A 12,175-nucleotide genomic window follows, 5' to 3' on the forward strand; every position below is an offset into this window, starting at 1 on the left:
CCACCAAGAACTTGCCACAATTTATTATGATCCATACAATTATACAATTAGTCTATAAAAATCTAGCAATTTGCACAACCATTTTCAACAATGAACGTAAGAGAATTTTATGTTTATATTTGTAAATTTGCATGCTATTATTAGTACACTAGTACACTAGTACTACATTAGTACACTTGCTTGATATTAAGTTGACATTCTTGTCAATTGAAACTGCAATCAATGCAGAGAGCCAGATCCTTTGGGAAGACCTGCAGGCTGAAGGGTCTTCCATCCCATGGATCTGAGGCAGGCCCAGCCCTGGGGAAGAACAACATGACGTCACTTCCTGCTTTCAGCTGCCCAGTTGCTGACGTCTACGTCGGGGGCGGGGCTTGGTCATGGTTGCCACGGCGACGGGTAAACAGTGGGCGGGGCTTCCTGCAGGCATCAGCAGCAGTAAAAATGGTGAGTCTGGTAAAAAGAAATTACTTGGGTTTTTGCCTTGGAAGTCCTTAAAAATACTAGAAATTACATTTCTATAAATATGAAGTAGCCCTTTATTAGAGTTTTTCTTCCTTCCTTCCTCTTTCCTTCCTTCCTTCCTTCCTTCCTTCCTCCCTCCTTTTCTTTTTCTTCTATCATTCCTTCCTTTTTCCTTCCTTCCTCTTTCTATCCTTTCTTTTTCTTTCTTCCTTTTCTGCCTTCCTTCCTTTTCCTCTTTCCTTCCTTTCTTTTCCCCCTCTCCCTTCCTCTTCCTTTTCTTCTTCCTTTTTCCTCCTTCCTTCCCTTCTTTTCTCTTTACTTCCTTTTCCCTCCCTCCCTCCTTCCTTTTCCTCTTTCCTTTCTTCTTTCTCCTTCCTTCCTTCCATTCTTTCCTTCCTCTTTCTTTCTTTCTTTCTTTTCTTTCCTTCCTTCCTTCCTTCCTTCCATTCTTTCGTTTCCTGTCTCTTTCCTTCTTCATTTATTTTTCCTCCTTCCTTCCTCTCCTTTAATTTCTCTTCCCTTTCTTTCTTTCTTTCTTTCTTTCTTTCCTCCTTCCTTTTCCTCCTTCCTCCCCTTCCTTCTTTTCTTCCTTTTCTCCTTCCTTCCTTTCTTCTGCTCTTTCCTTCCTTTCTCTTTTGTTCTTTCCTTCCTCTTTCTTTCTGTTTCTTTTTCTTCCTTCCTTCCTTTTTTCTCTTTCCTTCCTTCCTTTTCCTCCTTTCTTTCTTTCTTTCTTTCTCTCTTTCTTTCTCTTCCTTCTTTCCTTTCCTTTCCTCCTTTCTTCTCTTTCCTTCTTTCATTTGTCCCTACTTCTTTTTCTTTCCTTCTTTTCTTTTTCTTCCTTCCTTCCTTTCTCTCCCCTTCCTTTTCCTTCTATCCTTCCTTTCTTTTCTTCCTTTCTTCATTTTTCTTCCTTTCTCCCCTCCCTCCCTTTTTTCCTTCTTCTCTTTCCTTCCTTCCGTCCTTTCCTGCTTTTCTTTTTCCTCCTTCCTTCCTTTCTCTCTCCTTCCTTTTCCTTCTATCCTTCCTTTCTTTTCTTCCTTCCTTTCTTCATTTTTCTTCCTTTCTCCCCTCCCTCCCTCCCTTTTTTCCTTCTTCTCTTTCCTTCGTTCCGTCCATTCCTTTTCTTTTTCTTCCTTCCTTCCTCTTTTCTTCCTTTCTTTTCCCTCCTTCCTTCTTCTCTCCTTTCCTTTCCTTTCCTTTCCCTTCCTTCCCTCTTTTTTCTTTCTTCCCTATGCTTCTTTCTCCATTCCTTTCTTTTCTTTTCTTTCTTTCTTTCTTTCTTTCTTCATTTTCCTCATACGCCTTTCTTGCTTTTCTTCCCTCTTTTCCATCTCCCTTAATTTCTTGTTATATTGTATCTTTTTACAAATGTACCAAATACTTCCTTTGCCCCTTGTTTATTTACATAGGAATTTAGAAACTTCCCATGTTGAATTTTTTCCATCAATGTGGTGTTTCATATGGCAGCCTTGAAAGACATTGTAAATAAAGTACATTATTATTATTATTATTATTATTATTATTATTATGCTGCCATTTGCTGTTTGCTATTCCTAATCGATAGGCATAAATGTGCATATGTGTGTATGTTCTGCAAAGGCCTCCTCCATGGCTTGACGAATCAGGACCATCATCATCATCATCACTTTATTTCTTAATTAGTCGCTTTCCACCAAAGTGCTCCGAGCGACTTACAATTTAAAACAGTTTATACACAATATAAAACATTCAATATAAAAACATCCAATATAAAACATTCAACATAAAAACATTCAACAGTGACTATGGCAAAATTTGATCCGGTTACCAAACAGCCAAGTCTTGAGCGCTTTTGCAAAAGGTTGCAACTCCGACATTGCTCTAATATATGGAGGCAATGAGTTCCACAGAATTGGAGCATAGATCGAAAAAGCTCTACGCCTTGTAGCTTCCAAATGTGCCTCCCTAGGGCCCGGTATGTATAGGAGATTTTCCTGGGTGGATCGAGGTGACCACTGATGGGGAAAAGGAATGAGGCGGTCCCTAAGATATAAAGGTCCTTGGCCATTTTGAGCTCTAAATGTCAGGATCAGAATCTTATAAGAGATCCCATCTTCTATTGGTAGCCAATGCAGTTGTTGCAGAATCGGTGTAATATGGAGTCTTATAGATGATCCCACTAGCAGCCTGGCTACCGCATTTTGGACCATCTGAATCTTCTGGGTCGTTGACTTCGGAAGGCCAGCATATAAGGCATTGCAATAGTCCAACCTAGTGGTGACTGTTGCGTGGATGACCGTTGCCAATGCTTCTACCGAAAGGTAGGATGCCAATTTCCTTGCCTGGCGAAGATGAAAAAAGGCCTGCTTGCTTATGGCAGTGATCTGGGCCTCCATCGTCAGAGATGAATCCAACACAACCCCAAGGCTTTTAACAGTGGCAGACGGAACCAGAGCTTCCCCATCGAAATCAGGCAGAGACTGGGTTAATTCTGGTGGCTGGCCGGGCCAGAGTATCTCAGTTTTTGCAGGATTTACTTTTAGTCTGCTTGCTCGTAGCCAACTCGTCACTGCTTCCAAACACAGCTTAAAGTTCTCAGGAATCACGGTTGTCCCAGGTTCAAGACGCAAGAGTAGCTGGGTATCATCTGCATACTGGTAGCACTCTATGCCAAAGCTCCGCCAAAAATGGTACATATATCACTCATTGGAGGGAAGGATATTAGAGGCCAAGATGGAGTCCTTTGGCCACATCATGAGAAGAAAGGAAAGCTTAGAGAAGACAATTATGCTGGGGAAAATAGAAGGAAAAAGGAAGAGGAGTCGACCAAGGGCAAGATAGATGGATGGCATCCTTGAAGTGACTGGATTGACCTTGAAGGAGCTGGGGGTGGTGACGGCCAACAGGGAGCTCTGGCGTGGACTGGTCCATGAGGTCATGAGGAGTCAGAAGCGACTGAACGAATGAACAACCTCAACCACTCAATATCCAACTTAAAAGACCCACTTCCAATTGACCCACCCCTTTTGGGGGCATCCCAAATGATCAATTGGAGGTATATGTATGCAGTACTCAGACACAGCCACAAGAGGGCAGTGTGCAAGTAGAGAAGCCTCCTCAAAGGAAGTGATGAGAAGAGGGCTGGAAGGTTGCCATAGATACAGAGCATGGCCATGGATGCAGACAGTTGCAGTCCTTAAGGTGACCATACCTGGGTCACAATCCAAATTCTTAACAGCATCCTATATTCAGAGCTGTGTATTTTTAATGCACCAGGAAAAGAACTAATCCTGGGTTCATCTGGATTGCAAAGCTATGTGGTTCTTCTGAATAAAAGATTATATTGTTCTGGAACGGCTGTTCCAGGGGCTCCAATTTTGTGTTTTGCACTGAGTGTTTGTTCATAGTCCTAAATTGCTGGGATTTTGCAGCAGGGTGGCTTCCTGTTATAGTTTGCAATCATAGGGCAAGCCACCTGTCTATTATAGTTAGGATCCCTGGTCCCGCCCCTCTCTTGGTTTTTTGGAGGGAAGGGGCTATTTTTCAGTTAGTTTCAGCAAAGGAAGTCAATGCAGAGGATGTATACAGACGTCCTCCTGTGCAAAGGCTTCGTCCCTTAAGACTTTCCGGGGGAGAACAGTCTTGAGAGCCTCTAAAGCAGTGTTTCTCAACCTTCCTAATGCCGCGACCCCTTAATACAGTTCCTCATGTCGTGGTGACCCCCAACCAAAAAATTACATTTGTTGCTACTTCACAACTATAATTTTGCTATTGTTATGAATCATAATGTAAATATCTGATATGCAAGATGTATTTTCATTAACTGGACCATATTTGGCACCAATACCCAATACACTCAAATTTGAATACTGGTGGGGCTGGACAGGGATTGATTTTGTCATTTGGGGGTTGTAGGTGCTGGGATTTATAGTTCACCTACAATCAAAGAGTATTCTGAATTCACCAATGATGAAATTGAATCAAACTTGACACACAGAACTCCCATGACCAAGAGAAAATACGGGGAAGGTCTGGTTGACATTGACCTTGAGTTTTTGGAGTTGTTGTTCACCTACATCCAGAGAACACTGTGGGCACGAGAAATGATGGATCTGGATCAAACTTGGCACAAATACTCAATATGCCCAAATGTGAACACTGGGAGAGTTTGGAGAATATAGAACTTGCCATTTGGGAGTTGTAGTTGTTGGGATTTAGAGTTCACCCGCAATGAAATAGCATTCTGAACCCCACCGATAGAATTGGACCAAACTTTCCACACAGAACCCCCATGACCAACAGAAAATACTATGTTTTCTGATGGTCTTTGGTGACCCCTCTGACACCCCTTCACGACCCCCACAGGGGTCCCGACCCCCAGGTTGAGAAACACTGCTCTAAAGATTCCCAAAGGTTCCGGGGAAACAGCCTTACAGCCCTGAGGAATTCCGGAGGGAATAACAGCTCTAACGATCAAAGCAGCTAAGTGACTACAGGCCTGTTGGTACGTATGCTAGGTTCTGAGACGCCGTTCAGCCGGTAGTGGATTCAAATCAGTCAGGTTTAGGTTCACAGCAGCCTGGGAGGAGCTAGAAAGGGGAATTTTCCTTTGAACAAGGTTTTTGAAGATAGTGCCTGTTCCCTGTGAATAAGATTGCAAGAGCCAAGAGACTGCTAAGAAAACTTTACAATTCCTGTTTGTTCATCAATAAAAGACTGTTATATTTAAGTTCAAGACTCATAAAGACTGTTTAATAAGGGAGATTTCTCTAAAGGCTTCTTTTCGGGCTTCCCGCTGGATCCAAGCCATACATCCTCTCTTAAAGGCACTTCATTTCAGGTCCAGCGGCGACAGAACATATATAAAACTTAATATATCTCTCACTATCTATGTATATATAAATGCTCTATGCGTAATGAGTACCTTAAAAACAAAAGAACCAATGAACGGAATCACACCAAATTTGGCAACTAAACGTCTCACAACACAAGGAGTGACCATCACTCAAAAAATTATGATTTTTGTCATTTGGGAGTTGTAGTTGCTGGGATTTATAGTTCACCTACAATCAAAGAGCATTTTGAACTCCAACAACAATGGAATTGAACCAAATTTAGCACTCAGAACTCCCATGACCAACAGAAAATACTGGAAGGGTTTGGTGAGCATTGACCTTTAGTTTTGGAGTTGTAGTTCACCTACGTCCAGAGAGCACTGTGGACTCAAACAATGATGGATCTGGACCAAACTTGACACGAATACTCACTATGCCCAAATATAAACACAGATGGAGTTTGGGGGAAATAGACTTTGATATTTGGGAGTTGTAGTTACTGGGATTTATAGTTCACCTACAATCAAGGAGCATTCTGAACCCCAACAACGATGGAATTGGGCCAAACATCCCTCATGACCAACAGAAAATACTGTGTTTTCTGGTGGTCTTTGGTGACCCTTCTGACACACTCCCCCAAACTTGGCACACATGACTAACTCAACCTGTATACACACACAAAACACATATACACAGACTGGGCCACAACAACGTGTGGCAGGGGATGGCTAGTATATATATTATAAGAAGTGTCATATAATCTTTACTGAATAAGCAGGTCTGGACATTTTTTCCTGTCTTTTTTCTTATAAAGTTCTGGTTTAATCTCCAGTTTGGCAGGAAAACAGAACGACCATGTCTTGAAAGGATGTGTGTTTGGAAAGGGTGGAAAGCTCTGCTTTAGCCTCTCCTTTTGAGTGTCTGTTCTTGTCTCTTTTGCAGCCAGGAAGTGTCTGCTCCGTTGGGGGCTCCTCCAACGCCTCCTCGGCCCGATCCCGGTCCCATTCCCACATCCGCTATAGGACCAAACACGCCAGCTCCGAAGTGGACGAGAGCCTCTTTGGGATCCACAAGGTGTGAATAGGATCATAGAATCATAGCATCCTAGAGTTGGAAGAGACCTTGTGGGTCATCCAATCCAATCCCTTTCTGCCAAAAAGCAGGAAAATCACATTCATAGCACCCCTATCTGGCCTCTGCTTAAAAGTCTCCAAAGAAGGAGCCTCCACCATACTCCAGCGCAGAGAGTTCCACTGCTAAACAACTCTCCTTACAGTTAGGAAGTTCTTCGTAAGGTTCAGGTGGAATCTCCTTTCCCGTAGTTTGAAGCCATTGTTCCATTGCGTCCTAGTCTCCAAGGCAGCAGAAAGCAAGCTTGCTCCCTCCTTCCTATGGCTTCCCCTCACATATTTTCCATGGCTCTCATCATGTCTCCTCTCAGGCTTCTCTTCTGCAGGCTAAACATGCCCAACTCTTCAAGACCCTTGTTCTCCAGACCCTTGATCCGTCACCCTCCTCTGGACACATTCCAGCTTAGAGTCAACATCTCCCTTTATTTGCGGAGCCCAGAATTGGACACAGTGTGATTCCAGGTGTGATCTGACCAAGGCATATTAGAGGGGGAGCATGTCTTCCCTGGATCTAGACACTAGACCCCTATTGATACAGGCCAAAATCCCATTGGTTTTTTACGCCGCCACATCGCATTGTTGGCTCATGTTCACCTTCCTCCCCACGAGGTCTCCAAGACCTTTTCCACATGTCCTGCTGTGAGCCAGGCATCGTCTCCCATTCTGTCCCTTTGCATTTCCTTTTTCTGCCTAAGTGGAGTATCTTGCATTTGTCCCCATTGAACTTCATTTTGTTAGTTTTGGCCCATCATCTCTCTAACCTGTTAATTTCGTTTTGAATTCTGCTCTGGAACTTCCAGAATAAAGAGTGGGAAGTCTTTCCAGCCAATGGAGATGTTGTGAGTGACCCAATGATACGTTTCGTTCTTGCAGGAGGTGCAGCTCTCCCGCTCAGGGAGCCCCATTGTGGTCCTCCGGGAAGTGGAGAAGGCAGGGAAGTCCCTCGGATGGGGCCACAAACCCAAGACCATCCGCATCATTGGCAGAGACCTCATCCGAGACCTTGTGTGAGTGAGCCCTTTTTATGTCTGCTCTCCTACTTGTTATCCTTCATATCTTCATACATCCCTTACTCCTCTTCCTCTCCCCAATTTCTGAAAAAAAGAAATGTGGGTCTTACTTGCTAAGAGGGAGAGAGAAGGGGTCTACATTGTTAATTGCAGCAATAATATGTTTCATGCTTATATCTATGTTTGCTGTTGTTATAGTTTTAATTGTTTTAATCTACAATTATATGTTATTGATTTAGATATGTGATATTTTTATACATATGTGAGGCATTGAATTTGCCATTTATTATGTTGTAAACCGCTTTGAGTGCCCTCAGGGGTGAGAAAAGCGGTATAGAAATGCAGCTAATATAATATAATATATATACATATATTTATACTATTATAATGTAATACCATAGTGTGCCTTCTGTATGCCCAACGGGATGCCGGGGTGCCTCAGCTGAAGGGCCCCTTAGATTTCCCAACACAGAGTTCTATTGAGGCTCAAAATAAGTTCAACAAAGTTCTTTATTTGGGCTTAAATATTCAAAAAAATTAATTAAATGCTTTATAACCTTGGAAAACAGGTAGCTTCCTCAATCTGCTATCAAGGGCAGGCAACTGGTGGTAAACTGTTCCTTTCTTCCTTAGGGAAATTTTCTGACCCCTCCCTGGGCAATCTTTCTTTACCTTGCTGGCGTGAGGCCCCCTACTCCCAGCTCCAAGCTACTTTATGGATAGCCCGAGTGGTCCCTTACCTGACAATGGTTGCTGTAGATCTGCCAAGCCGAAAGGTGTCCTTTAGTTTTACTCCACAAAGGCTGTAGGAACTGTCCTGTTGCCCCAGCAAAGGCTGGCTGTATTCCCCCAGCAAAGCTGTGGAGCTATCCTTTTACTCCCCCAGCAGAGCTGTGAGAAGTGAAGCTTTTGTGCAGGTGGGAAAGAGAATCCCACATGTCCTGCTGTTAGGCTTCAAACAGTGAGACTGAACAAAAGTCCTCCTTTGCCTCCAAAACCCTGGGAAAAAGGGCGGGTCTAAAGACTCTAGCAATGATTGCCAGTTTGCTGGCCCTATAACTACAATTTGGGGAAGCTACCTGACTGCAAAAAGCATGGCTTAAATAAACCCGCCTTTTGGACTTTAGGAGAGCTGATTTCCGAAAAATGAAGGAAACACTGAGCAGCATTCCATGGACACAGATACTAAAAGACAAGGGAGTTACGGATGGATGGGAAGTTCTCAAGAATGAAATACTCAAGGCGCAATTGCAAACCGTGCTAACAAAGAGAAAAAATAGGACAAGTGCAAAGAAGCCAGAATGGATGTCTAAAGAACTTCTAACTGTGCTAAGACTTTGGAATGCCCTTCCAAAAGATCTTCGACAGGCCCCTACTCTAGCAGCTTTCAGAAAGAACCTAAAAACTTGGCTGTTCCGATGTGCCTTCTCAGATTAGGAATCCCCCATCCCAAGTCCTAGAAGCACTTTAGTACAATTAATATTACTGCACACCGCACTATTTCTAATCCCATGTTCCTCCTGCCACTCCAGCACTTTTAACCCTGTACCCCATTGCGCTGGCCGGCCTAGTTTTAAAGTGTCTTGATGTATTGTTACTGTTGTTTGTTATTTTGCTTGACTATTTGATTTGCTTTGTTTACTATTGTTGCGTTATGTTTTTACTGTATTGTGTTTCTGAGGCTTCGGCCTGTGTAAGCCGCATCGAGTCCTTCGGGAGATGCTAGCGGGGTACAAATAAAGTTAATAATAATAATAATAATAAGACACACAAGAGACAGGCACAAGAAGTGGAAAAAGGGAAAAATCACCAAAGAAGAATTCAAACGAATAGCCAACATCTGTAGGGAAAAGGTCCGCAAGGCTAAAGCACAAAATGAGCTCAGGCTTGCCAGAGACATTAAAAACAATTAAAAAGGGCTTCTTTTCTTATGTCAGTAGAAAAAGGAAGAACAAGGCGACAATAGGGCCTTTTCAACAAGAAGATGGGGCAATGCTGTCAGGGGATAGGGAAAAGGCAGAACTACTTAATGCTTTACATATATTAGAAACCAACACTTCTTATTACTTTATTTTCCAGATCATCAGACTGGGCCACAGCAACGCATGGCAGGGGACAGCTAGTGTATATATATATATAATTATTATCATCATCAATTAATAATAGCAACAACAACAACAATAATATGCTAGCCGAAACAACAATATATTCAGATTGTGATTTGTCAAAACATTTCTCTTTTCTGTCCCTTGCATGCAGTGTGCCCACCGTGGATCCTTCGGGGGAGTCCTTAATCATCAGCCCCAAGGACTTTGAGCGCATCAAGGATGCATCCCGCGTCTTGACAAAAGAGGAACGGACTGCTCAAGAAGTGGCCCTCAAGGCCGAGCGGGAAGCCATCATTGTATGTGTGCTCTCTCTCTCTCTTTTTCTCAAGGCAGACATTGCAGTGCATTCCCTTTTTATTGCATTAAGATCCCCATATTTCATTTTTTTGCATGAATATTTCTTATAAATATTCCATCTTTCATCCACAAGCCACAGGCTTGCAGTTTAAAACTTACCTCTATTCTGTGTGATTTTCCACAATAGCCTATGCGTTACCAATATTTGATTTCATCTATGTCTTCATTCACTGTTTTATTATTGGGTTGCTGTGAGTTTTCTGGTCTGTATGGCCACTTTCCAGAAGCATTCTTTCCTGACATTTCGCCCACATCTATGGCAGGCATTCCCAGAGGTTGTGAGGTCAGTTGAAAACTAGGCAAGTGGGGTTTGTATGTCCAGGGTTGGAGAAAGAACTCTTGTCTGTTGGATGCAAATGTGAATGTTGCCACTGGCCAGCTTGGTTAGCATTGAATAGCCTTGCAGGTTCAAAACCTGGCTGCTTCCTGCCTGGGGAAATCCTTTGTTGGGAGGTGCTAGCTGGCCCTGATTGTTTCCTGTCTGGAATTCCTCTTGAGAGTTGCTCTTTATTTACTATCCTGATTTTAGAGCCTTTTTAATAGTGGTAGACACAGAGAAGCCATAGAAATCCACAAACATGTGGACAATGGCAACAAAAAGTAGGAAACCATGAAAATGGACAAAATCTGGTTACCAGTATTAAAAAAACCCTCTAAATCTGGACAGTAAGTAAAGAGCATCAAGGACTGACATTAAAATGTTGTGGTTCCAATCGGGACAGTTCTACAGTTTTGAGAAGACTATTCCAACAGTTCGGAACTAGAATCATGCATCTGACTTGGGTCTCTCTGTGGTTCTATCTCGTTCTCAGGCCGCTGTGAATGAGCGAAAGAAATCCATGCAGTTGAAGGAGATCCTGCGGAAGAAGAATGAAAAGCTGAATGACCTGGAAGAGGAGGCCAAGGAACGAGCTCAGTACCTGCTAGAGCGAGCTGCCAACCTGCGCATGGAGCAAGAAGAAGAGATCAAGGCGCTCAGTGAGGTATTAGTGATGTTGCGATCCCTTCCTTTCCTTCCTTCCCTTCCTTCCTTCCTTCCTTCCTTCCTTCCTTCCTTCCTTCCTTCGAATCATAGAATCAAAGAGTTGGAAGAGACCTCATGGGCCATCCAGTCCAACCCCCTGCCAAGAAGCAGGAATATTGCATTCAAATCACCCCTGACAGATGGCCATCCAGCCTCTGCTTAAAAGCTTCCAAAGAAGGAGCCTCCACCACACTCCAGGGCAGAGAGTTCCACTGCTGAACGACTCTCACAGTCAGGAAGTTCTTCCTCATGTTCAGATGGAATCTCCTCTCTTGTAGTTTGAAGCCATTGTTTCGTGTCCTAGTCTCCAAGTTTCCTTCTTTCCTTCTTTCCTTCTTTCCTTCTTTCCTGCTTTCCTTCTTTCCTTCTTTCCTTCTTTCCTTCTTTCCTTCTTTCCTTCCTTCCTTCCTTCCTTCCTTCCTTCCTTCCTTCCTTCTTTCCTTCTTTCCTTCCTTCCTTCCTTCCTTCCTTCCTTCCTTCCTTCCTTCCTTCCTTATGTCACCTTTCTTTGCCAGTGACATCATAGAAGGCTAGTGCACCTAGCAACAGCCTTTGTGGCACAGATAAACAAACATATCTGCTTTAACACACAGAAACACACATACATACATATTAAGGGCATTCATTAAAGGTTTCCCCTGACCCACTTCCTGTGGACGGAGAGCAATGAAACTTGGCCTGGTTCTGAGTCCTTCTTCTCCCCACCGGTGCCACCTCAGGACACACACTTCTCCCATCTTTTGAGGCAACTGTCAACACCTTGCTTGGAGAAGTCGACAGGTTGCTCCACAAGCCATGTTGTGACTTCAGAAATTAGATGCTCATCATCTGAGAAATGCTTGCCCTTCACAAGTAATTTCCTTGTTGGAAAGAGGTGGAAGTCCGATGGTGCGAGGTCAGGTGAAAAAGGTGGATGCGGTAGAATTTCCAAGCCAGAGGACCGTGCTTCTTCCATTAGGGCAACAGCCAAGTTGTGAACAGGTACGTTGTCTTGCAGAAGGCGGACACCTTTGGGGAGGATGCCACATTGTCTCTTGGTTTTGATGGCTTCCTGCAATTTCCACAGGAGTGAGACCTAGTCTACCCCAGTGATCATGGTCCCCTTTGCTAGGAAATCCATCCATCCCATTCTGTGCTGGTCCCAAAATCCTGTGAGCATGACCTTGCCTGCCGAGAGTTGGGCATGTGCCTTCTTTGGAGGTGGTGAGTCAGGATGCTTCCATTGCATCGACTGGACTTTAGTCTCGGGATCAGAGTGATGGACCCA

General features: G+C 43.5%; 1 protein-coding gene across 1 annotated transcript in view; it reads left to right on the forward strand.

Annotated features, from left to right (window-relative positions):
• The first annotated feature begins 264 nt into the window (after window positions 1-264).
• Window positions 265-12,175, forward strand: part of CFAP45 (cilia and flagella associated protein 45) — a 31,967-nt gene continuing 20,056 nt past the window's right edge. Inside the window, exons 1-5 of the mRNA XM_067472446.1 lie at window positions 265-447; window positions 6,222-6,353; window positions 7,283-7,416; window positions 9,679-9,823; window positions 10,697-10,867. Of these exons, the coding sequence (XP_067328547.1) occupies window positions 316-447; window positions 6,222-6,353; window positions 7,283-7,416; window positions 9,679-9,823; window positions 10,697-10,867 (714 nt within the window). The 5' untranslated portion in view covers window positions 265-315. The remainder of the gene's footprint in view (window positions 448-6,221; window positions 6,354-7,282; window positions 7,417-9,678; window positions 9,824-10,696; window positions 10,868-12,175) is intronic.

The sequence above is a fragment of the Anolis sagrei genome, chromosome 12 (assembly GCF_037176765.1).
Source record: "Anolis sagrei isolate rAnoSag1 chromosome 12, rAnoSag1.mat, whole genome shotgun sequence".
Lineage (NCBI taxonomy): Eukaryota > Metazoa > Chordata > Lepidosauria > Squamata > Dactyloidae > Anolis > Anolis sagrei.